Source organism: Festucalex cinctus, chromosome 19, assembly GCF_051991245.1.
Source record: "Festucalex cinctus isolate MCC-2025b chromosome 19, RoL_Fcin_1.0, whole genome shotgun sequence".
Classification (NCBI taxonomy): Eukaryota; Metazoa; Chordata; class Actinopteri; order Syngnathiformes; family Syngnathidae; genus Festucalex; species Festucalex cinctus.
In genome coordinates, this window is record NC_135429.1 from 14,012,855 (window position 1) to 14,039,154 (window position 26,300).

At 37.4% G+C, this 26,300-nt stretch overlaps 2 protein-coding genes and 3 long non-coding RNA genes across 6 annotated transcripts in view; 2 read left to right on the forward strand and 3 right to left on the reverse strand.

Moving 5' to 3' along the window:
• The window catches only part of LOC144008031 (uncharacterized), a 42,370-nt gene extending 40,184 nt beyond the window's left edge, over positions 1-2,186 (forward strand). Inside the window, exon 6 of the mRNA XM_077508074.1 lies at positions 2,081-2,186. Within this exon, the coding sequence (XP_077364200.1) occupies positions 2,081-2,135 (55 nt within the window). The 3' untranslated portion in view covers positions 2,136-2,186. The remainder of the gene's footprint in view (positions 1-2,080) is intronic.
• On the reverse strand, positions 1,614-3,875 carry LOC144008034 (uncharacterized). The gene is made up of 2 exons (XR_013280537.1): positions 3,728-3,875; positions 1,614-1,908 (listed from the first exon to the last, which is right to left on the reverse strand). It is a non-coding gene; the product is annotated as an uncharacterized LOC144008034 (long non-coding RNA).
• Positions 3,876-4,480: 605 nt separating this feature from the next.
• On the reverse strand, positions 4,481-16,775 carry LOC144008032 (uncharacterized). The gene is made up of 13 exons (XR_013280536.1): positions 16,585-16,775; positions 16,472-16,509; positions 16,300-16,373; positions 16,045-16,143; positions 15,781-15,982; positions 15,546-15,624; positions 15,109-15,162; positions 13,645-13,716; positions 12,043-12,127; positions 11,469-11,653; positions 6,899-6,988; positions 6,315-6,500; positions 4,481-4,569 (listed from the first exon to the last, which is right to left on the reverse strand). It is a non-coding gene; the product is annotated as an uncharacterized LOC144008032 (long non-coding RNA).
• A 2,066-nt stretch (positions 16,776-18,841) lies between these two features.
• edn1 (endothelin 1) lies at positions 18,842-22,210 on the forward strand. The gene is made up of 5 exons (XM_077507744.1): positions 18,842-19,074; positions 19,175-19,316; positions 19,560-19,718; positions 19,967-20,035; positions 21,439-22,210. Exons 1-5 carry the CDS (start codon positions 19,014-19,016, stop codon positions 21,563-21,565), a joined length of 558 nt encoding a protein of 185 aa, XP_077363870.1. The 5' UTR covers positions 18,842-19,013; the 3' UTR covers positions 21,566-22,210.
• Positions 21,211-26,300, reverse strand: part of LOC144007830 (uncharacterized) — a 36,754-nt gene continuing 31,664 nt past the window's right edge. Inside the window, exons 8-9 of one of the 2 annotated variants that reach the window (XR_013280389.1) lie at positions 21,664-21,707; positions 21,211-21,591 (exon numbers count right to left, since the gene is read on the reverse strand). This is a non-coding gene — a long non-coding RNA (uncharacterized LOC144007830). Of the gene's footprint in view, positions 21,708-26,300 lie in introns of both variants that reach the window. The other variant, XR_013280390.1, reaches the window with a different exon arrangement.

Here is a 26,300-nt window from a genome sequence, read left to right on the forward strand (position 1 = left end):
AACACTAAGTATTTTGAACACTAAGTATTTTGAACACTAAGTATTTTGAGAATAAAGTATTTTGAATGTATAAGCATTTTGAATGTATAAGTATTTTGAATGTATAAGTATTTTGAATGTATAAGTATTTTGAACACTAAGTATTTTGAACACTAAGTATTTTGAGAATAAAGTATTTTGAATGTATAAGCATTTTGAATGTATAAGTATTTTGAATGTATAAGTATTTTGAACACTAAGTATTTTGAACACTAAGTATTTTGAACACTAAGTATTTTGAGAATAAAGTATTTTGAATGTATAAGCATTTTGAATGTATAAGCATTTTGAATGTAAAGTATTTTGAATGTAAAGTATTTTGAATGTAAAGTATTTTGAATGTAAAGTATTTTGAATGTAAAGTATTTTGAATGTATAAGTATTTTGACAAGTATTTTGACAATAAAGTATTTTGAATGTATAAGTATTTTGAATGTAAAGTATTTTGAATACTAAGTATTTTGAATGTATAAGTATTTTTAATGTAAAGTATTTTGAATATCTAAGTATTTTGAATGTATAAGTATTTTGAATGTAAAGTATTTTGAATGTAAAGTATTTTGAATGTATAAGTATTTTGACAATAAAGTATTTTGAATGTATAAGTATTTTGAATGTAAAGTATTTTGAGAATAAAGTATTTTGAATGTATAAGTATTTTGAATGTCTAAGTATTTTGAATGTCTAAGTATTTTGACAATAAAGTATTTTGACTATATAAGTATTTAGAATGTATAAGTATTTTGAATGTATAAAAATTTTGAATGCAAAGTATTTTGAATGTAAAGTATTTTTAATGTATGAATATTTTTAATGTGTAAGTATTTTGAATGTAAAGTATTTTGAATGTAAAGTATTTTGAATGTAAAGTATTTTGAATGTAAAGTATTTTGAATGTAAAGTATTTTGTATGTAAAGTATTTTGGCAATAACGTATTTTGAATGTAAAGTATTTTGAATATAAAATATTTTGAATGTAAAGTATTCTGAATGTATAATTTTTGCCAATAAAGCATTTTGAATGTATAAGTTTTGATTATAAAGTATCTTGAATGTAAAGTATTTTGAATTTATAAGTTTTTACAAAGTATTTTGAGTGTGTCCGTTTTGACTATAAAGTATTTGGCATGTATAAGTTTTTTGACTGTAAAAGTATTTCAAGTATAAGTTTTTGGATGGTGTAAAAGTTTTGTAAGTGCATCATTTTTTTTTGACTGTTTAAGTATTTCAAGTGTACAAGTTTCTTCTGTTTATATGAGTGTTTTTTGTGTATAAAAGTATGACTGTAAGTGTGGATGAAGGTGTACAAGTAAATAGCATGCCACCCATTCAACATTTTTCTTTTAGTCAAGTCATAATTGTGCATTAAATGACCTCTATCAGATGTTCAGTGAACTTACCCGAGTATTCGTATGATACAAACATCTTTGAAAATTCTTTTGGCGTCAACATTAGAGGGGGATACGACTGATATAATTTTTGTCTGGATTGATTCAGATTGTGATTTGCTCAGGACAAAAAGTTGTCGTCAATGTTTACCGTTTCAAAACAGCTCAACAAGTGGGCAGCTTAAATGCCTTTCAGCACAACCTTTATTTAAAAGCTGCATGTCAAAAGATTTTCACATCTTACACAATGACCGCTAGTTTGTCTTTTCATAAAGACAAATATCTGCTTAACATTTATACCAGTGAAGGGCTTTCCAAATAAATAGCAGGAGAACTGACATTTTCTTCTTTGATTTCACTTTATTTCAAGTGCATCTTCTATGCAACTACTGACCAGCTGAGAAACGAATGTCTTCACTTCTTTGCTTCCGGCATTCTTGTGTGGCCCAAATGCAACCGTCGTCGTCACGACGATGCTTTTCTGTAGCAGAAACAAGTTAGACAGACATGAGTGACTTTCACTTGCAGATCTGTTGGCAGAGTTGCCACTCGGGTTTGAAGGAATCATTTTTACCAGCCATTTTGAGTCATGAGACAAAAGTCAGGGATTTGCAAATTGGGTCAAGTCTTACCTTTGCTTTCCTCTTCGGCAGGTCGGGGGTCTACTTGCAAAGCACACTGAATAAAAGCACCCATTTTAAAATTTAACAGCCATCAACAATAAAATAAGGCAATGCCAATATTTGCCGAATATCCGCCATTAGCAATTTTGACTATTTTGAATGTATAAGTTTTGACAAAGTATTTTGAATGTATAAGTTTTGACAATAAACTGTTTTGAATGTATAAGTTTTGAATGTATAAGTTTTGAATGTATAAGTTTTGAATGTATACGTTTTGAATGTATACGTTTTGAATGTATACGTTTTGAATGTATACGTTTTGAATGTATACGTTTTGAATGTATACGTTTTGAATGTATACGTTTTGAATGTATACGTTTTGAATGTATACGTTTTGAATGTAGCAATAAAGTATTTTGGATGTATAAGTTTTGACAAAAATTTTGAATGTATAAGTTTTGACAAAGTATTTTGAATGTATAAGTTTTAAAGGTATAAGTTTTGACAATAAACTATTTTGAATGTATAAGTTTTGACCTGTAAAGTATTTTGAATGTATCAGGTTTGAATGTATAAGTTTTGACAAAGTATTTTGAATGTATAAGTTTTGACTATAAAGTCTATTTAACAACACTGAATAAAAGCACCCATTTTAAAATGTATCCTATTAAGCCATCAACAATAAAATAAGGCAGATGCCAATTTTTGCCTAATATCAGCCCATGGCGAGGGAAACTCCCTTGACTAACAGCGCAAGAAGAGCAATGCACCCTAAACAAAGCATGTTTAGCATTTATACACAGTGGATGTAATTCTTGCTTAGTTTGACACTTTAGTCCAACTGGGGCCATTAAACATCTTAAAAGCTATTTTTTTCTCTCTCTCAACATTAAAAAAAATAAATAGGACAAGTGTTCACTTCTACCTTTATTGGACCACAGTCATCCAACTCCACAAATGAAATTGCCCTTACTGACTATCCATAAATACACAGCCTTAAGTTAACCGTTCAAAAACAATCATCCAAAGTCAAGACAGGAATGAGTGAGCGAGCTACCGGTAAGCCGCAAGGTCAACAAGGAAATTAATCTAAGGTCCGTCATTCAGAGTACAATCAATGTTTATTAAATCGTGCTTCCATTAGTGTTTAAGATTAGCAAATTTTGTTTTTTTTTCATTACAACCAAATTAAAATTAGGCCCAATTGTTTTCCTGGTGTAAACATGATCAAACATTAAAATAATGTTGCACAAGCTGCATGATAATGATCCATTCTCATTTTCTAAATATATGAAGTGTAACCAGTCAAGCCCATTTTCAATGTAGATCAGGGATGTCAAACTTTACTCCTACTGGAAGGAGATTACAACAATTACATCAATAATCCACTTTTAACTTTCTTAATTTTACTGTGATCTACCTCGGTAATATTCCACTTGATATATAAAAAAGGGGGCATTTACCACAAATGCTTCTAGCAGGTAGCAAAATTTGCTGTGTTTAGTTTCGGTTATATTGACAACATCGCCGGAGTAACTTGAAGATCTAAACTAATTACAACCAAGAGACTGGAATACAACACATTAAATTTTATTTAAAGTTCTCCACACAGTCATAAATTACTATTGTGCCATATTTCTGTGAAAAGCCATAAGAGTCAGACCAGCCGAGGCTTACCTTCCACAGCTGGTGCCTGCAGTTGGTCTTCACCGAGTGCCATGAATCGGGCGCCCATCACTTGTCGCCTGCTGCTTGGCTTTGATTTGTACTCTTCTTTTTGGTTGGGTAGAAAGATTTGCTTGACTGTAGCTTCACTGACACTTTTGCCCTGCAAAATAGTTCACAAACACAATTACAGAAAACTGCAGTAACACACGTCACAACAACAAAAGAACATTTAAACCGCAACTAGGCGGAAGGCTAGCTAGCCAAGAGGCTAGCTTAGCATGCTAGCTAGCCAAGAGGCTAGCTTAACATGCTAGCTAGCCAAGAGGCTAGCTTAGCATGCTAGCTAGCCAAGAGGCTAGCTTAGCATGCTAGCTAACCAAGAGGCTAGCTTAGCATGCTAGCTAACCAAGAGGCTAGCTTAACATGCTAGCTAGCCAAGAGGCTAGCTTAGCATGCTAGGTAGCCACGAGGCTAGCTTAGCTTGGTAGCTAAGCATGCTAGCTAGCAAAGAGGCTAGCTTAGCATGCTAGCTAAGTTAGCTAGCTCCATTCCCCGTGTGGCGACGGGTGGAAAGGTACCGCTGACCGACTGACAAGCAGGTCAGCCACCGCCCTCCCTCCCAAGACAAACCTGCTTGCCAGCCGGCCAGCGATACCTTTCCACCCGTCATTGCGCAGGCAACGGAGCCAGTCCTCAAATAGAGGAAGGAAGGTTGTGTTTTTTTTGTCATGTGAACGAGTGTTACCTGGTGTCGTCGTGTTACCTGGTGCGTCAGCCGGCTCGTCGGCAACGTAAAACAGAAGCCCTGATTCTTCTGGTGCAGATCACTTCTTAGTCTCCATCCGTTCGCCCTTCAAAACAGATCACATGAAATAAATCAGTTTGTTTTTTTATTTACACAGACAACATACTTTACAAGAGTGACAAAAATCTATTTCTATAAAGGCACTGTACAATATCCTACACTACATAAGTAAAATCTAAAACCCACTGTGTTTGTTAAAGGGGTGCTTCTTTTTTTTTTTTTAAAAACGATGAACTGGACTTGAAACGCTGCTGTGCTTCGTAAAACAAAACCTTGATTTGCTTGGCTCTGGTAGCTTCATCTGCACTGCAAAACGGATCACAGGAACAAATTCTCACTTTTCTGAAACTTCACACACGATGAAGGTTTAAGCCACTAATATCTATGCATTTAAGAAAAAAATGCTTTATTTTTAATACATAACCCATTTATAGCAAAGTAAGACTACATAAGTTCTGGTACTCCCTTTGAACATGTAAACTACACTTGAACTATGCCAATCCACTTTTACAACTTATGTTTAATAAAGCACCATTCCCGATGTCAATCGTCCATTCCTGTGAACCCAATGACAGTATAGCAGTACGTTGATATACATATTTTTTATTTTTTAATGTAATCAAACAAGTACAAAGCAGGAAATCAACGAATCAAGTCGGCTTTGCTGGACACAGTTTTACAGCATGCCATGTCTTAGCACTCATGCTGCATTCACACCAAAAGCTAGGTTAGCGGACGCATGTCGGCGGCACGTTTGCATTGTAGTCAATGGACTTCAAACGTGGCTTCACGGGAGCCAATCTGCACACAACACGACAAGCGCAACACAACCAGCCCGGACAGAATGGTGAGCAAGGACTTAAGCACACAAGTGCTGGTAAGTGTATTTACTTGAACTGTACCGAGGCAGCAGCAGTGTTAAACATCCATGCCAAAGCTATTTTTAGCGCAACCGCGAGATTTAAAAACACCGAAGTGCTATCAGGTACCTCAAAGAAAGTAAATAGTGCCACCGTTTTATAGGGACAATAGCGTGAAAGCGCATGACTCCTTGCTCAGAGCAAAAGTTAGTCTGGCCGGACCACTCCATTATTTCACGTTACAGGAAAATTAGGGGCAGCAGCCATTGAGCCATAGTAGTGCCTCCTGTCCATAAACATTTCTTAAAGCATGTGCAGGTGAAAATTATGGTTATTTTTAACACCACAATTGGAGTCCAAATTTGCATCATGCCCCTAGTTTTAGTTTTTTGCTTTTAACGTGTATTACTTGTGGGCAATTTAAAAAAACACCATGGGCGCAACATCATTACGTTTTATATCAAAATAAATCTACTGAAAAACCTTTATCCCCAAAGGCTCATGCATTAATTTAATATACCAAAGACTAAAACAAAGGACTTTTGCTATAATTGTAGTTAGTTTTATACACATAAAATGTAGTTTCAGTTAGTTTATTTTAAAAAGCATCTTCATTTTTATTTTATTTTGTAAACTAAATTGGTTTGAATTTTAGTTTTTTCGTTAACTAAAAAAAAACTAATAGCACCTGTGTTTTTCAACACCTTCGCTTCTTTGACAATCTCGAAACATTTTTGTTTTTATTTTATTTGAACTGAGTCAAATGACGTTTTTAGCATACTAAAAAACGAACGGTGGGCTGCAAACGGCCCCCGGGCCCTAGTTTGGACACCACTGTACTAGAGACTAACATGCTACGGGTGCCCACAGGACAACTTTGTACAAAGTGCTTGCTTGGAACGACTGACCCAATATGTCGCCCACCCCTTACCATCCACAGCTGGGGCCTGCCGTTATCCTCACTGAGCCCCATGATTCGGGCTCCAGCCACTTGTCATCTACTGCTCTGCTCAAGATTTTTTTATTTCTCTATTTTTTTTGTAGCTGGAGGGTGGCTGACGGGCTGTGTTGGAAGGTTCGTTTGCTGCTGTAGCTTCTTGATCTCGACCCAGTTGCCCTGCAAAATACATCACAGGAACACAAATTACAGCAACAGCTGTAGTAACACAGATCACAGCAACAAAATAATCCATTTACTCCGCAACTAGGCGGCAACTAGCTAGCTAGCCAGGAGGCTAGCTAGCTAGCTGGTTAGCATGCTAGGTTAGCTAAGCTAGCTTAGCAATAGCTAGGTTAGCTTAGCTAAGCTAAGCTAGCTCCATTCCCCGTGTGGTGACGGGTGGAAGAGGCACCGCTGACCGGCCGACAAGCGGACCAGCCGCCAAAAAAAAAAACGGCGGCTGACCCGCTTGCCAGCCGGCCAGCGGTGCCTTTCCACCCGTCATTACAGGGAATGGAGCCAAAAGAAAAAATGTGGGAAGGAAGGTTTTATTTGGTCGTGTGAACTAGTGTTACCTGGTCTCGTGTCAGCCAGCTCATCCACAACATCAAACAAAAGCCGGGTTAGTTTGGTGCTGATCACTTCTTGATCTTGACCCATCTGCCCTGCAGCACATCACAGGACAAAATTTTATTGTAGCCATCATTTAGAAAAGTGCCAATTTTTACACAAATCATTTAAATACAATACTCAATATTCAACACTACATTCACAAGTTACTAAAATCAAAACAAACCGGCTGCATCTGCCAAAAGGGTTACTTTTGTTTAAACAATTATGAAATGTACTTTAACAAAATGCCTGTGCTTCCTGTGTTCAAAAAAAACAATTTTGTGATCCTGATATACACCGGTATACAAATCAGGTAAATTGCCTACATCAGGGGTGTCCAAACTTTTTCATTTGAGGGCCACATACAGAAAATCAGGATGCAAGGACCACAATGTTATGAAGAGAAATTGTGTTTAGTCCTAAAAATTGTACAAATATACTGTAGCATATTTCTAAATGTGCTAAACCACAAATATCATTTATTTGTAATATGGCAGTAGGGTTATTGTAGTTTGGGACTTTTTTCTTTTTAGTGTGGTTCCGTTAGTTTTTATTAGTATAGTTCCTTAAAAATATATAAATATAAAAAAAATCTACTTAAAAAAAATAAATAAATACAATCTCCCCAAAGGCTCATGCATTAAATTAATTACCAAAGACTAAAACAGAGCATCTTTGCTATAATTAGTTTTAGTTTGTTTCGTTAAAATGTAGTTTTAGTTTTTTTTGTTTTACTTCTGTAACATTTTTTTGAATTTTTTTTACATTAGTTTTAGTTAACTAAAATAACCTTTAATGGCACCTGTGTTTTTCAACACCCTCCCTTCTTACCCTCTCCAAACATTTAATTTATTTTGACTGAGTCAAATGCCATTTTTAGCATATGGTGTGGGCCACTGAAATTGACAGCGGGCCACAAATGGCCCCCGGGCTGTAGTTTAGACACCATTGGCCTACATAAATATACAGTTGCGTTCTAACATTCTCTCTGCAGACAAGTATTTTAGCATGTTGGACATTTTTTTTTATTTATAATCAGATCAAATTAGAAATTGTCTAATATACCAACACCTTCAATAAAAAAAATTAAAATAAAATCCTTTTGATTTCCATAGACACATTCTACCCTTACAATTTTTTTTTTTTTTTTTTTTTTTTTTTTTTAAATAGTGACGAGAACAAATTAAGTCAGAACGAGTGTTCTGATACCGAATCAACATCGGTATCTGTGAGTACTCACAAGTAACATGACGAGACCATTCATTCCAAAGCTAATATAGGATTTTGGATGCAGCATCGTGTCTTGCTCGTGCACGACATTCACTGATATGTGACATTCTCACTGCATGCCCATCTAAGATAGCCTATTGGCCCTTGAATGCTCTGAACCAATGGCAAGAGCTTTTCATGTTGGAGGAAAAAAAAAAAAAAACTTGGTATTGGTCAATACTGCAAAGCTGGGTATCGGAATCGGGGGCCAAAAAAATGATAGGAAGTTTGGAACAACACTAGTCAGAATCTTTGTGGTCAAACACTTAAGCAAATGTACATGTAAATGAAATGTGATGTTCTCCCTTCTTCCAGAGAGGAACTTCAGGGTTTACAAAATTGACAAAAAGGTGAAGGCCAGGTAATTGTTAAAGCCAAGAAGGGAAGTCATTTTCCTTCAGAAGCAAGGACATGACTATCAAAACATTTCAAGAGTGACAACTGGAGGCGTAATTGGCTAGTTAAGAGCAAAATGGGAAATAACGGTTGGGCGCAGTCAAGATGCTGCTGGTGTCTGATTTTCAATGTCTCAAACAAAAGCTGATGGGGAAAATCCAGACAACAAAAAAAAAAAAAAAAAAAAAGTGAGAGCCTTTCATTCTAGAATCGTTGGTGCTCCCGACTGACTTCAAAAGTACAAGAGTCGACTCAAAATCCACATGGACAAACCACGAAGGTCATCGAATGTTCTTCTCATGGGCAACCAGGCCAAAATGTGAACTCTGATGCTTCATCAACACGTCTGGAGAAGGAAGAACAAGGCTTGCAAAGAAAAGTGCACCTTCACAACTGAACTGAAGCGAGGGGACACATCCACCATGGTTGGTTTGCTTCTTCAGAGACAGGCAAGCTCCAGGAAGGTACCATCAATTTAATTAGGAGATCCGTGGGTGGAAAGTGGATACAGTGTGATAAAGATTAAGTTTTGGAGACATTAGGCCTTTCAACAATTCCAAGCATGCCGCCAAATCGCAGTTTGGTTGTTAAAGTGCTGAAAGATTCTGAAGTGGCCATTGCCCAACTTGAATAGACTGATGGGATGTTAAGAAGACAGTTGCCCAACAAGGCCAATATGTGAAACAAGCGGAGGCCTTTTCCCCATAAGGAATGGGCAAAGATGACAGTCGATGGCTGCAAGAACCTTCTGTCAGGAAAGATTTCAATAATCCACTTTAAACTTTATTTTCATTTTAAGGCAATATACCTGCATAATGTGATAATTGAGATGAGAAGAAAAAAATAAACATGACATTTACAAGAAATACTTCTCACTGATGGCAAAAAAGAAACTACTGGGAAGAAATGTCTGAATAAGGACAAACAAAATGGAAATAACCAGTTCAGGTCATCTACAAGTATGGAACAAAATGAGATTTCCCTTGAGACAAACCAACCAAAAGAAGAAAATCAATCATATTGGAACTGATGTGAACTGACAAGACCAAGAACCATTGAGTATGCTACATATGAAAGAGGGCTGAGACCCTCCTGACTGAGGAGAAACAAAGAACATTAAATGACATTCTGAGATGCAATGGAAATACAAATTTTGTGTTCCATGGCCTAACTGCTTTTTCCCCCTCCCCTTTAGAATGTACATACACCATTTAAATTTGGTTAAGGGATGCATGCTCGTGTCTGTTTTCGTTGGGCCATTTGCATTTTATTTGTGAAAAATGAATAACGTTCAAATAAGCTTTCCCTGTTGATTTATTTATTTTTATTTTTTTTAGAAGGGTATGAATAATTTTGGATGTGCCACTTTTGGTTCTGATTTATATAAAAGCTGAAATTTGTTTGACAGTGATGCCAGTTGTACATCTTATCACCCATGTTATTTCCAATACAGGAAATAATGCTAGTTTAATACAACTTTAAATCAAAATTTACTGGGGGTATGAATAATGTCGGGCTTATCTGTGTGCATTAATATTAAATAAAGTATTGTTATATTGAACGGTTCAGCACAGTAACTCCAATATCCAAAAGAAAATAAACACCGAGCTCGAACAAGTACTTCAATATATTCAAATTTTTCCACAGAATAATACACAATTATAAATAAGTCACTTTAAATGGCATTTCACTTGCTGAATCATTCACAAATGTATCATGACAAGGCAAACAAGGTAGTGGCTTTGGGTTAGGCTGACTCAACTGACTGGGCAGGCTATACTACATTACTAGCTAGTAGGGATGGAACGATAACAGCAATATATTAAAACTGCTACAATATTAAATGCAGCATGTCTTAAATATATACATTTGACTTATTTGTGCAGTTCTAGTACCCTCTAGTGGCTACTTTTTTGTGCAGTTTAATTTTCACAAAGAAAAACGTGACGACACTTCTATGCTATTGGTCAGATGAAAGAACACATGCTTGTGAACCAAGTCAATATGTATGCGCATTACGAAGTAACTGCCTCCATATTAACTCATTTGCTCACGTGTAAATATGTTTTTTTTTTATGTTTTAAGTGTCCCAAAGACGTATTTATACTTTTATGCTAGAGCACAGGCTTTGATGCAGCCTCTCAACTGCAAAAAACAGTTGCAAAAATTGTAATTACACAAAATGTCAGCAGGTGGCAGCAGAGCAAAGGAGATCAACCAGGGCCATCTAGAAAAAAGCTCAATTACGAACAATTTTAAATTGGATTTGTGAAAACTGATGAAACTTAGCTCTCTTCTAATGTCAATTGCTGCAAAACAGAAACAAACACTTTTTTCCTGATGAAAGAAGACTAATCTTTGATAGGTTCCATGCTTTTATAGCAATTGAAAATGATATTCTGTGGGCCTTGCAAAATCAGTCAAAATCCAGGAAAAACGGCCAGGAGCGAACAGGATTGCTTCTGTGAAAATGGCTGGGAGTGAATGAGTTAAGTGTTAATGAGATGTATATTGCGTATACGCATTGCAGTAATTTACAAAAGCACACCATTTTGTGTTTTCCTAGTATGGCTTTTTTTAACGCAATATTGTGACCTTATTCACTCCAATATCGTGATACCGTATAGCGACCTTCCTATCGTGATGTTTAGATATCATTACATCACTATTAGCTAGGCTAACCCACTCAAACAACGTGAGGAAAGCTATGTAAAGAACTCAGCAACTGAATTACATGGCCGAGTCTAACCTTAGAAGAGGTTAATGTGTTTTGCTGCCACCTTCCTGCTACAGGTGCCTAAAGGTCAACTTCAAGGACAGTTAGCCCTGGCGGTGCCTGCATCGAAAGGCCGACCGACCGAGGCTTACCTTCCACAGTTGGTCGTCACGTCACCGACTGCCATGATTCGGGCTCCCGTCACTTGTCACCTACTGCTTGGCTCAAGATGTTACTGGGGGGGTGTTTTTTTTAAATTAAATATAAAGTCGTAGGGTGGCGAACTGGCTGGGTAGGAAGATTAGTTTGGTGCTGGTTGCTTCTTGATCCATTCACCCTGAAAAATAGATCACAGGAACAAAAAACTAATTACAGCAGCTGTAGTAACACAGATCACAGCAACAAAATAACTTATTTACTCCGCAACTAGGCGGCAGTCTAGCTAGCCAGGAGGCTAGCTAGCTAGCATGCTAGCTTAGCTAAGCTAGCTTAGCAATAGCTAGATTAGCTTAGCTAAGCTAAGCTAGCGCCATTCCCCGTGTGGTGACGGGTGGAAAAGGCACCGCCGACTGACCGACAAGCGGGCCAGCCGCCAAAAAAAAAAAACGGCGGCTAACCCGCTTGCCAGCCGGCCAGCGGTGCCTTTCCACCTGTCATTACAGGGAATGGAGCCAGGACAAAAATGTGGGAAGGAAGGTTTTATTTGATTGTGTGAACTAGTGTTACCTGGTCTTGTGTTAGCCAGCTCATCCACGACATCAAACAAAAGCCGGGTTGGTGCTGATCACTTCTTGATCTTGAGCCATCTGCCCTGCAACACATCACAGGACAAAAAATAAATAAAATAAAAAAATAAAAAAACAAATTCAGTATTTTATTAGAGCCATAATTTAGAATTGTGACAATTTTTACACCGGTATACAAATCCGGTAAATAGTCTACATGAATATGCAGTTGCGTTCTAACTTATTCTCTCTGCAGACAAGTATTTTAGCATGTTGGACTTTTTTTGGTTTATAATCAGATCAAATTAGAACTTGTCTAATACCAACACCTTTATTCCCAACAAAAAAAAAGTAAAATTTAAGAAAAAAAAGCCTTTTAGTCATTTCCACAGACAAATTCTACCCTGACAAATTATTTTTTTTAATCCAGTGATGAGAACAAATAGAACCTTTGTGGTCAAAAATTAAGCAAATTTAAATGAAATGTGATATTCTTCCTTCTTCCAGACAGTTAACATCAGGGTACATTTATAAAAATGATGAAGGCCAGGTAATTGTTTTTGAAGCCAAGAGGGGAAGTCATTTTCCTTCAGAAGCAAGGACATGACTATCAAAACATTTCAAGAGTGACAACTGGAGGCGTAATTGGCTAATTCAGAGCCAAAGTGGAAATGCCGCCTGGGCGCAGCAGAGAGAGGGGATGCTGCTGATGTCTGCTTTTCAATGTCTCAAGCAAAAGCTGACAGGAAAAATCCACAACATCTGAGCAATTAATAGGGTTGGTCTGGTCAGAGGGATATACTCAACTTTCAGCTCAGACAAAAAATAAAAAATAAAAAAATAGTGTGCTCAAGCCTTCCATGCTAGAATCAGAGGTGCGCCCCCTACTGACTTCAAAAGTACAAGAGGCGAGTCGACTCAAAAGCCACATGGACAAACCACGAAGGTCATAGAAAGTTCTTTTCAGGGGCAATCAGACAAACATTTGGACACTTTGGTTGCTGCGTCAAGGATGGGGAAGGAATGAGGCGTGCAAACAAAAGTGCATCTTCACAACTGAACCGAAGTGAGGGGACAGACATCCACCATGGTTGATTTGCTTCTTCAGAGACAGGCAAGCTCCAGGAAGGTACCATCAATTCAATTAGGAGATGCAGGGGTGGAAGTTTGATACAGTGTGATGATAAAGATGAAGTTTAGGAGACATTAGGCCTTTCAAACAATTCCAAGCATGCCTCCAAATCTCAGTTTGGTTGTTAAAGTGCTCAAAGATTCTGAAGTGGCCATCACCCAACTTCAATAGACTGATGTGAAGAAGACAGTTGTCCAACATGTGAAAGAAGTGGAGGCCTTCCCCCCATGAGGAATGGGCAAAGATACCAGTCGATGGCTGCAAGAACCTTCTGTCAAACAAGATTTGAAATGTAAAAGATGCCACTAAGGAGTTGAACTTTGGAAATCAAACATTTACTGCTAGTTTACAAAAAATAAATTTAAAAAAACTTGTCTTAAGTTGCATTTCTTCATTTTCCAAGTCCTTATTTCATTTGATTAGAGAGGGAGGGGGAATAGGGGGAAAAAAATTGGGTATGAACTGTGTTACCTGTTCCCGTGTCTCATCTGCAACATTAACATTCATTTGGTGTTGATTGCTTTCTTGATCCCGACCTCTGCCCTGCAACACAAAAATCACAGGAACTAAATAAAACACTCCACCTTAGAACTAGGTTAAAACCTACTCACCCCGTTTTAGCATGTTTAACACTAATTAAAATCAGAGCAAATAAGAATTTGTCATACACCAATGTTACTTACAATATAAAATGCATTATGTGCAGTGCACTATACCAGGAAATGTCATTTTAGTGATTTCACATACAAAATTTAATCAACCCCTTCAAAATTAAATCTTTACAACCAATTCTTTTTCATCCTGTGTTGAGAACACGTGTAGGTGTCAACAGAACCTTGGCCGTCTAAAATTCACTGAATGTAAATTAAATTGAATTCTTCCTCCTTCAGTCTGACATCTTTGATAAATGGTGAAGTTAAATGGTCAAAGTAGTCAAGAGGGGGAGGTCGTTGGCTTCATAAGAAAGGATACGACTAAAAACAATCTGAGACATTTTAAGGGACAACTGGAGGCAGAATTGGCAAGTTTAAAAGGCACAGTGAAAACATTACCTGGGCGCAGGAGCAAAAAAAAAAAAAAAAAAAGAAAAGATGCAAGAAAAATGTGGGTGAATCCCCGGCTGACAGCTGTACAAGTGTGATAGGATTTGTCTGTACTCAACTTTCAGCCCTGACAATAAAAAAGGTGCACAATGAGATCAAGCCTTCCATGCTAGAATTGTAGGTCCTCCCAACTGACTTTAAAGTACAAGAGGTCACAAAAGCCCACGTGGACAAAGCACAAAGGTCGTGGAATGTTTTCCTTGGGTGCAACCAGACAAAAAAAGTTCAACTATTTGGTTGATCAATATGTCTGGAAAAGGAAGAAAGAGGCCTGAAAAAGAAAAGCGCACTTTACCGACACTGTTAATCTCCAGCATGTGCAAGGTACCATCAATTTCAATAAGGAAATCTTGTGTCATTTGTGACAAAGCTGAAGCTTGGCAGACGGTCCAACAGGACAATTACTAGCATGCCTCCAAATCTACCGTCATTTGGATGCAGACAAAGTGTTGGAAGTTTCCAAAGTGGCCATCAGCCCACTTAAATAGAACAGAGAATCCCTGATGGGAAGTGAAGACAGTTGACTACCACAAGGTCAATAATGTGGGAACAGTGGAGGCCTTTTCCCCCATGAAAAATGAACAATGGTACCTGTCGAAGCCTGTAAGATAGAATTTCACATCTAAAAGATGGTTTTTCCACTTACCAAGTATGGATGTGACTACGGGGTTGAATAATTTTGTCAGGAAATCAAACATTTATTGCTACATTACATCATACAATAAAGATCTGATCTAATTTCTATTCAACTTTTTTTTTTAAGCATAGCACACAATTTGCATCCAGAACCAAAGCACACCCCAGAGATCAACACTACACCCCCTACACATACTTGCATCGCTTGATGCTTAACTTCAGGAGTTGTTCCTTTGACTCATCTTCCAGCCTGCAAAACACAAAATGGAAGATTAAGTTGTGCACCACAACTTCTTTTGTACGTTTCACCCTAATCCATTTTTACCTACAGCAGTGTTACTCAATTGCCGTCCTCAGGCCCCCCTCGCCAGCCTGTTTTCCATGTCGCTCAATTGCAACACAGGTGAGGATCGTTACCAGGATTGTCCAGAGCTGGCTGATTAGCCGTCATTGGAATCAGCTGCATTGGAATTGGGAGACTTGCAAAAGAGCTTGGTTAGGAGGGCTTGAGGACCGACTTGAGAAACACTGACCGACAGCAACATCACATTCACAAGGACAATTCAAAAAACAAATTTCACAATTGTGATTAACCCTCCACATTAAGTTGAAATAAGATTACAATGGCAGTACCTCAAATTTGGAGCTACTCAAGCATTTCTGACCGCGACAGCAAATCCGTTTCCCACCTGACCTTCGTAGCGTGTCTGTCCTGTGTAAATTCCAACAAAGACAACAGGAAAAATACAAAAAGTATTAGATATTTGTCAACATTTTTCTCATGATGGAGAAAATTTTTTTGAATGCTGGTACTTTGTAATTTTATTCTGAAAAAGCCATTTTAAACAGCAATATCTGGAAAAGTCACCTTGAGCCTTCCACTTTGACATCTCTTCTTAATAGCCTGCAGAAATAGAATGTCAGTGTAGTTTAAGTATAACTAAGAATGGAAGGTACAGCATTAAAAACATCTAAATACCACAAAAAAAAAAAATACAAATGTACTCAAGCAGACAGAGTTGGGACGTGCTCTGCTCAAAACGCCGTCCTGTCCCTCAAGTGTGAAAATCCTACAACAAACAATATCATGAGAAACCGGAACAAACATTTGCTGGTCGCCAATTTGCCCCACCTGCCAACTGCACTTGGTGCCCTTGTGCACACCTGATCACCAAACGCCAATCAAAGCCAAATCTCCCACCTGACCATCTTGGCATGTCCTGTGAAAATTCTAGTTCAGACAACAGGGGGGAGAGAGGAAAAAAAAAAAGTACAAAAGTATTAGATCTTTGTCAACATTTATCTCATGAAAAATCATTGACTGTAGGGTACTTTGTAATTTTATTCTGAAAAGCCATTTTAAAACAGCAATATCAGAAAAAGTCACCTGGAGCCTTCTAATTTTCGAGATCTTAATAGCCTCCAGACAAGGAATGTCAGTGCAGTAGGTTCAAGTATAACCTAGAATGGAAGATACCAAATTAAAACACAGTTGAAGTACCACAAAAACAAATTTACTCAAATCAGGCAAACGGCATTGTGATGTGCTCTGCTCAAACCTCAAACGCCGTCGTGTCCCGCCTCAAGTGTGAAAATCCTGCAACAAACAAAACGTCGTGAGAAATGGCAACACACCACAAACAAACATTTGCCTGTTTCCACGTCGTCGCACCTGCGAACTGCACTTGAAAAATTCCCTTGTGCACACCTGCATCTAATATACCCTGCAGTGCTGATTACCTTACCACCAAACACCAATCAAAGCCAACTAAACCTTCTTCTGCTTGTTCAAAGGCGCTTTGCGCACACTAGCGCCACCTGGTGACTCGTTAGACTTGAAAGATTAGGTTTACCGCGGAGATTGTTGCTTTTCAAAGTGAGTAACGGGAATGAAAGGTCTTGGTTTTGCACTTCTCTTTTTATGCTTCATAATCAACTGCTTCTATTTCACCACATCGTCCTCGGCTGCTTCTCATTTTCACCTCGCCGGTTCTGTCATTGAGGTTCACCCGAAATTTGGCTCTAAAAGTCAAATTGGATTTATTTTGTATTAATTATTACTTGTATTTATTTATTTATTTATTTATTTAATAACAGAGCGGTAGCAACAATTGTCTCCACACTTGTAGTGGCGGCTGTGGAATGTAGACTGTAGACGGATCATTCTAGAAGACGAGATCGTCTTAGGGCGCCACACTCTCGCCATCTCCTGGTCAGTATGAGAAATGCGGTCAAGGACAACTGGGAATCCAAAACAAATCAACGAGCCATTTTCACCTTTGCGTCTCGTGCTACGATTATATCTAGTAATCACACCTCCATTATAAGATGTAGTCACGAATAATTATTAAAGGACTAAAATGAAATGATGTTCGTCGTCATTCAAATGAATAGGCCTCACTGTCCCAATTGCTTTATTGTGACGGAGCAGCTCCTTCTACCAGTGCCATAAACTGTTCCACTATCCAGTGGAAACTGAACGCCGACCTCTGATTAGAGGCCCCGAATCGTCTCCCTGTCAAGATACTTGACACACAACTTTCCCCACTGTGAGCACTGAGCACATTCACATAAACTGTAAATACACACAAGGAAGGTCAATTTTCCACTCTTACCATCTAGCATTTTCTTCACGTGTGGGTTGGGAAAACACATTACGCCTCCATTCTATTTCTGTCTTTTCTTTGCAAATGCTGGAGAATTCATTTGTTTAGATTCACAGCCACTCCGATAAGTAAATAGTCCGTCACAGAAGTAGTTACCACAAATATATTTATGTATGTCACGTAAGACGTTTTGGAATATTTACTATTGGGGGGGGGGGGGAAATACACTGAAAAAGAATAAGAGCTGTCTGTCGCAGCAATTTTTCTGACCCTGAAAATGAGTCCAAGTTGTACCATGTAAATGTTACCATGAGGGACAGAAATGAGAGTTAAAAAAAAAAAAAATAATAATAATTTAAATTTAAACTAACATTTATTTCATATGCTAATTCAGTCATGCAGAAATTGGAAGAATAAATAAAGATAAAGTAAACTGCATACTACTTCTCCAGTTTTGTATCAGCAATAATATAAGCAAGAGGGGAGAAATGTGTTAAAGATATACTTTACTTATTTAGTCATTTTTGGCAGTCAAACAATATTTTGCCTATAATAAATTTGATATTTTCATTATTTTTCATGTAAAATTAGTACCTTTAAAAACACATTTTGCAACTTTCTGTCGACTGGAAATGACATCACAAGTGCTAAGGTAACCAATCACAGCTCAGCTTGTGAATGTCACATGACCAAACCGAGAAAACAGGTGAGCTGTGATTGGTTACCTGAGCCCTTGTGATGTCATTTCCAGTCGACAGCAAGTTATAAAATGTGTTTTTAAAAGGTACTAATTGTACCTGAAAAATAATGAAAATATCAAATTAATTAATTATAGTCAAAATATTAACTTTTTATTGCTTTAATGGGCTAAATAAGTGAAGTATCCCTTTAAGTTCCCCATTGGGCTGTAGCTTGTGCAATTTTTGATATAGCTAAAATAAAATGTTCATGGGTCCAAATAGCTCACTGCATGTATGTTATTAAAAATATTGAATAAGAATGTTTTCTAAACAAAATGTCTCCTCCCCAAATAAATCAGAAAACACTTAGTTTCTTATGGTGATTTAAGTTGTTTGTAATTAAATTAACATTACGAAACCGTTTCAGTCTAAAGTCCCGTTGCACAGAAAAGGGAGTGCAGGCACTTTACTGCCATCTTGTGGCGGGTTAGTGCAAGCGGCCCCTGGAGGTGTCTCGCAGGAATGTCAAGTCGCAGTCATTTCTCCCTCCGCCTTCTTTATCAGCTCTCAGACAACATTTGTCTGGGTGAAAGCCAGAGGACACAGTAGGAGGAGGAGGAGGAGGAGGTGTTGAAGCACTATAAAAACCGAGAGTGAACATGTGGGGCCACATTCACGAGCAGCAACAAAAACTTGTGTGTTCACGCTCACCCACATTGATGCAAAGGACCGGCACTCGTTAATATTTTTTTTTCTCCTTTGCTTTCACTTGGATTATCTTTTTTTTTTTTTAACGACTTCTTTCAACTGGAGCGATGGATATTTACATTTTACTTTCCGTCTTGTCTGTGATGCACTCATGGATTTTAAGCACAGGTAAGCAAAATATCTAAAACATTTGATTATTTTCTGCTAGTGTGCTATTTTTTCTATTTAAAAACACTTGTTTCAATAATGTATTTGTTTGTAATTCCAGCGTTCTCTGCGCCTGTTGAAGCGTCTCCCACCGTCTCCCAAGTGCGCCACGTGCGCAAAAAGCGCTGCTCGTGCGCCACTTTCTTGGACAAGGAGTGCGTCTATTTCTGCCATTTGGACATCATATGGGTCAACACGCCTGAGTAAGTGTCTCCGTTTGAGGAAAAACAACCCCCAACAATTATAACGACTGATATAACATATCTGGAATGGAAAATAAAGAGATCATTTTTTTCTGAGTTTGTTATAGTGGAAAAAGTTTGAGTAAAAATTAAAAATGATCAATATCTCAAAAAAGGATACAATAAGTCCACAATCTTCAACTCAAGTCAAGGTGATGACTGTTGAGTGTTATCTTGATCTAAACTCAATTGTTCTCCCTTCAGGCGCGTTGTCTCTTATGGCTTGGGCAATGCCCCCAGGAAAAGGCGTTCGGTGACGGTTGCCACGGCAACAGAGACGAGTCGCTTCCGGTGCCAGTGCCTGCATCAAGGAGACCTCACCTGCACCGACTTCTGCCAGAGGCTGGACAACAGCAACCTCAGGTGGGTCATTAGCACCTGATTCTGACAGCTTGTTAACATGACACCTAACCACATACGATACCATAACCTGTATTTAACCGTGTCACGAATACCTGTATTTACTGTAAGCATGCAGTAAATTGGTGGGGAAAACAAAAAATCCCTTTCAAGCATGTACCGGCACATTTGAGTTTGCGTTTGAGTGCTTAAATGCTCTTAAATGGGGGATATAATTGGAAGTCATCATGTCTTGTTCCTGTTGCTTGCAGGGATGAAACATCAGCAAACAATGAAATCCTTTCTGATGAGGGGCTCAAGCTGGGGACTGACATGAGCAGGTGAGGAAAAATACAACTCCAAAGGGGATCTCATGTTTTGGTATTAGGCCCATCTACAGTCAAAGGAAAAAAATATATATATAATAATAATAATACATACATACATACATACATACAAAAAGTACAAACAGTGTTGTTGTTTTTTCTGTCAATCAGATATTTTTTTTTAAACTTTGCAGCTCCATCAACTTATGGAAATGTTTTGTTTTTTAGTTAAACTTCCAAGATCCCTTGCTGTACACATGGCAAACGGCATCCCTGCAGGGTAGATTTTCACCTTTGGTAAAGTTTTACCAAAATTGTATAATGGAGGGGGGGGGGAAACAAGCATATTTTCACATATAGAAAAGTATCTAAAATTAAAATGTAAATAATAGAAAATAATCTAAAATAGAAAAATAATAAAATGTAAATAAAAGAATACCTAAAAACAAACAAACACACAAAGCATATTTTAACAGAGCAGTATATAAAATAAAAATAGAAAAAAAATGAAAATACAAAAAATATAAAATATAAATTAATACCTAATAAAATACCTTAAAAACAGGCATATTTTCACACTTAGAAAAGTATCTAAAATTCAAATAATAGAAAATAAAAAAATAAATAAAATGTAAATAAAGTAAATACCTAAAAAAAAAACATGAAACATATTTTAACAGAGAAGTATATAAAATAAAAATAGAAAAAAAAATAAAATACAAAAGATATAATAAAATATAAGATATAATAAAATATAAATTAATACATATTAAAATACCTGAAAAAAACATGCATTTTTTTCACACATACAAAAGTACACAAAATTCAAATATAGAAATAAATACATAAATAAAAACTACCTAATAAAACTAATCTACTACAGTAACTAAATTCATACTTTGTTACATCCCATAAGAGAGAGAGATTTCAAACTATTATCCCAATAGTACAATTGCCCAGCAAAAAAAAAAAAAATCTAAAAAAAAATCATATTGCCTTGAGCCAAGGCACATATTTAAAAATGTCACAAAAGTAGATACACGTCACTTTTTCATTTAGTCTATCACTATAAGTCACTAGCATAGACAGATGAACAAATACATGAAATAACTTTCTGACCAATTAAGTGAGATTTGATTTCTTGCAAATCTCTTGCTCTCATGTCACTGATTGAAAGACAAAAAACAATGTTTAGCAGGCATATTATTTATTGATTTTGTAACAGTGAAAATGGGGCAATTATGCCTGAAAGTTATATCTGCTCATAATGGGACATTAATGATTCAAGTGTCTTTTTTTTGGCATTTGGCATTTTAGGTTCTACGTGACTAACAGCTCACCCCTCCTCCTCGTTGAAGAAACATTTTCCCTAACCCGACTGTCTCACGTCTAATTGCTGTCTCCGTCTTTGTGTGCAGAATGAACAATCAGAGAAGGGCGCCGCCTCACTGGCTCAGAGCCGTGACCAAAACGCAGCAGCTTCTTAAGAAGTGGACGCGACGCCACAGGGTGAGAACGCGGCGGGCCGAGAGGACGGGTCCCTAAAGGTGACCTTCAAACCAGAGGGGGAGCTGGAAAAGGTTTCAGAACCTTCACTATGGCACGCAGTACCTCAGGAGATGCTACGCGGAGGGAGACCTTACCAGGCCAATGACCACCTCCACGTTGGCGACGTGACCACCTTCATCTTGATTGCATCCCAAGCAGGGAGAGGAAACACAGACAAGGAGATGAGATCCAAAGACAAGAACTTTTTCTTTTTCTTTTTTTTTTTTTTACAGTTCATCATCACGTGTGCACTTCAGAACATTTAGTAGCATTTCAAGACTTTTTTGTTTGTTTGTTTGTTTTAAACATCAGACACCCACTGCCATCTATGGATTATTATATTTCCAAATAACTACAGATTGTAGTCAGGAATACATCACTGTGGATGAACCACTTCCTGTCTCTGTAGCTCATGGAAATGATAATTTAATGGTTCTCCCTTTAAAAAAAACAAAAAAAAAACAAGTATTTTGTTCCTCAATGTGTTAAGTCTTAAATATTGCCATATTTATTTGCATAGTTTTCCTTTATTCAACAGCCATATTGGTTATGCATTAGGTTTGTCATTTCTATGAAATGTTTGGATTTCAAGATGCCCAATTCTGGCTAAATATTTTAATAAATTTGTACGTTTATTTAAAATCCGAGTCATGTCGTGTTTATTTTATAATAATTTTGTCAATACAGTACAGCAACAGAGTGCAAGTACTGCAAACTTAACTGCTAGACAACACTGTGCAATGCTTCCAATTTTATTTTTAACTAAATTTGATTTTAAAAATGGCATACATTGGATCACATTTGTATTTTATATGCAAACTACAGTGATATCGAGAAATGTCCTAATGGGCCTAGATACTACTCACCGTTTTAGGTCTCATCAATCATCAAATGATGTTGACTGACCATCAAAGCACTTTAAGATGTCATGTTGACGCTTGCCTTATTACACTTGTAAACGTGGTTCCATTGCGCTGCTACTGAATCAAAACAAGACCTAACTTAACGTGCTGCAGCCTGCAATCTTTGACTTGACTTCTTAATGAACTTCTGTCCCCATCGAAAATGCAATCGTCGACACGATTTTAGCATATTTACGAAATTAAAAGTGAAGAACGTCAAAGTGCAGCCCTGGGAAGAAAAGTTTGGACACCCCTGATCTACCCCAACAGAGACTGAATTCTGCCCTAATGATTAACTTTCTCACCTCTCTGACTTTTGCATCAACCACCTGCTGAGACGTGACTCATCAAAACACGAGTCATGCTTACGGTATTCTGCTTTCTCTGTCTGGCTACGAGAATCCCAGTACCGATGATGACTGCAGTGCTTTAATCGCCTTTTAAACACATTCGTGCAGCTTTTATTTTCCAGAAATTAATCTCCACCTCCTTGCACTTTTGACAGTTCTCTTAAATTTCATTTGCGTGCACGATTCAACTATTTCACAATCAGTTGCTAACACTTATTTGATCGCTTTGATTTTTCCATGTTGTCAATTGCCTTTATCGCTCTCTGTTTGCATCCTTTTTGTCATCATTTGCAGAGAACGGGGAAAAAATAATGAACCTGTTTTGACAAATGAGTCAAAAGTGCAGCTATTTGTCTCCAAAATATTACTTTTTTTTTCTTTCTTTCTTTTAAGCGATTAAACAAATTAAAAAAAAAAAAAACAGTCCATATGGATTCAGGACAGCTAAACATCTCTGGCACTTATACAACTTTATAGAACATATTATTCAGCTAATTGAGCTGGTTGCAAAGGAGCAACTTATTTTTGCAAATAAATCTGAGTACAGGGCTATTATATGTGGCGTACCACAGGGGTCAATCTTAAGTCCGAAATTATTTATATTATACGTCACTGACATATCCTCCTGACTACCAACAATTCAAATTTGTCCTCCGTAGCGGACCTTTTTAAGCCTGAATATCTTCCACCCAGTGCATATGATTGAATGAACTCCCTTTGTGCTCTATAGAGGACATTCAGAGCTTTCCAATGATACCAAATGTGTAGGGGTGGGGCCTTGCTACCTTTGTTTGCATCATAAAAGAAAATGGCTTACCTAAGTGCAAGCAGTTTTTAGGGAAGAGGAAAAGTAAGTGTATATAACACTTTTTATTGAACAAAATTTAGGCTTTTAATGTTGTTAGCATGTTTTCTATAAGACTCTTAAGAACACAAAGTATTGTTTGAACATTTTTTTAACTGTATTTGAGCTTAGCATTTAAGTTTTAAAAAATATGTCCTCTGTAGTGGACACACCATAGCTTAAAAATAAAATAAATAAAAAAATTAAAAAATTTCTTTTGAAGTATTCCAGTTACTTCACAAAGATTGGGGAATATCAAAATAAACATGATTGGACAATATTTAATTTTTCCTGGTAGTCAGGAGGATATGTAGAATATCAAATGTGTTTTGATATCAGCTAGACGTGTAATCAATTATTTGTTTTGAGAACCATCATGTCCCACGCTGATCCACAGTGCACACAAGCCGCATATATTTGAAATAGGGTGTGTAGACTTTTGATAGCCTCTATATCTTCTTTGTTCACATCTAGTAATGTTTTCTTAATTGTGTAAAGAATGTTAGTGATGGATGCCTTTTTTTATGTCCTTACTCAAAGTACATTATTGCAATTACTTTCAATGTTGGAAAAAAAAAAAAAAAAAGCCGAAACAAAAAGTGAATTCAATTCTTCTTTACGTTTGAGGATGGCAACATCTGCTGCATCAGTCCTCCAGATTCGCTCCTATTTACGTGCAGTGTGGTGGATGTCATACAAGTTGCTCTTGGGTTGACTTCAAAGGGCGGTGCGACTGCATTCACTCCCATCACTCATCGCTAAATTGTTTGAACTGGCAGCAGGCAGCAACCCAGTGCAAATTGATGGAAAACTTTTAACTCTGCAGGCCGTGTGGCAAACGTATTCCAATTAGACTTTACTGTGCCCGGGGGCTGCTAGCAATAAATATTGTTACTGTTTCTGTGTGTAAAGGCCAATAACATTAACTGCAACTAATGGCAAAGTATCCAGATCAATCCGGTTCTTGTTTGCAAAACAAACGTAGACATGTCTGAGGCAGAGTCAGTCAGGATGGGAAGTTATATAAGAGAAAATATTCACTTTATCAGCCATTTAAACAATACAGTGGAATTCATAACAACAAATTTGAACACTCGGACCTGCAGTATAAATCTTAGAATCGCTTTTCTCACCCATGCGCTACTAATGACAAATGTAAAATTAACTTTAAAGCATGAAATAATTTTTTTAAAATTTCATTTTCTCTGTTGTTGACGTGAACACAGCCAAAGCTGATCATTGAGATCACCATTGGCGGCTGTTCTTTCTTGTAATGAGGATTAATAAGATACAGTAATAAGGGACATAATAGTGAAAAATGCAAGTAAAGACAAGTCGTAAAATTACAGGGGTCCGCGGTTTTTGACCAAATGTTTGACATTGTGAGGTTACACACAAGAACACGTCTTCACACGTTACAAGACACGCACAGTTTTTCCTAGAAGCTTTGAAATGTTTTCGTAGAAATATTTACTGTAACTGTGATTTGACTGCCGTGTTAGCGTAACTTAGCCATAGCATATTTTGACTTGTGTAAAAATGGGAGCTTTTAAAAATAAATGGCTTATCTTTTATTTGGAGCATTTTGAAAGGCCTAAATGTTATTACTTGGAGTATAAATGCAACTTTCAGCGCACCTCTCACATAAAAATACCATTAACATTTTTAGAGCGTAATAATTCAGACTGTTAAAACTGTCACGGTAACTTTCGTTTTTATCCTTTATTTCCTAAAAAGAAGACAATCTATTTATCTGTATTTTCTGAATTATGTGCTGCAAAAGTATATACTGTACACCAAACAGTTTAACAGAATGTAGCAGCCCTTGTGGGTGGGTTGTGGATTGGGTAGTTTCCCATGGTCTGGGCGGGCCTTGAAGGCAACACAGACTGTTAGCGAGCTGTTGTGCTCTGGCGTAGTTACGGCTTACAGAAAATTCTTCATTCAAAGTTCCATCCATCCATCCATCCATCCATCCATTTTCTTGACCGCTTATTCCTCACAAGGGTCACGGGGGGTGCTGGAGCCTATCCCAGCTGGCTATAGGCAGTAGGTGGGGTACACCTGACCCTGAACTGGTTGCCAGCCAATCGCAGGGCACACTGTGACAAAAAAACATCCGCACTCACAAGCACACCTCGGGACAATTTGGAGTGCCCAATTAACCTGCCATGCATGTCTTTGCAATGTGGGAGGAGACCGGAGTAGCCGGAGAAGACCCACAGGGGCAGGCACGGGGAGAACATGCAAACTCCACCCAGGAAGGCCGGAGCCTGGACTCGAACCCGAGTCCTCAGAACTGGGAGGCGGACGTGCGAACCAGTCAACTACCGTGCCGCCTCAAGGTTCCATACTTGGCCTAATTATTTCGCCAAGGCTCCAATAAGTTCATGTCGCTACATTACCCTGATTTCAATTGTTTATGGATACAACTTCCACTAAAAACCATGGTAGCTAGAATAGCTAGTTAGAATATGACACAAGAAACAATAAGTGTTTTATGATATAGAATTGTTAAACTATTAAAGTTATTGTTTTCTCATTTCTACAAAATTATAATTCATTGAAGTGTACCTGTACTGTATGGAAAAGACTAAACATCACAATACGATATCACGATATGAAGGTCACGATAC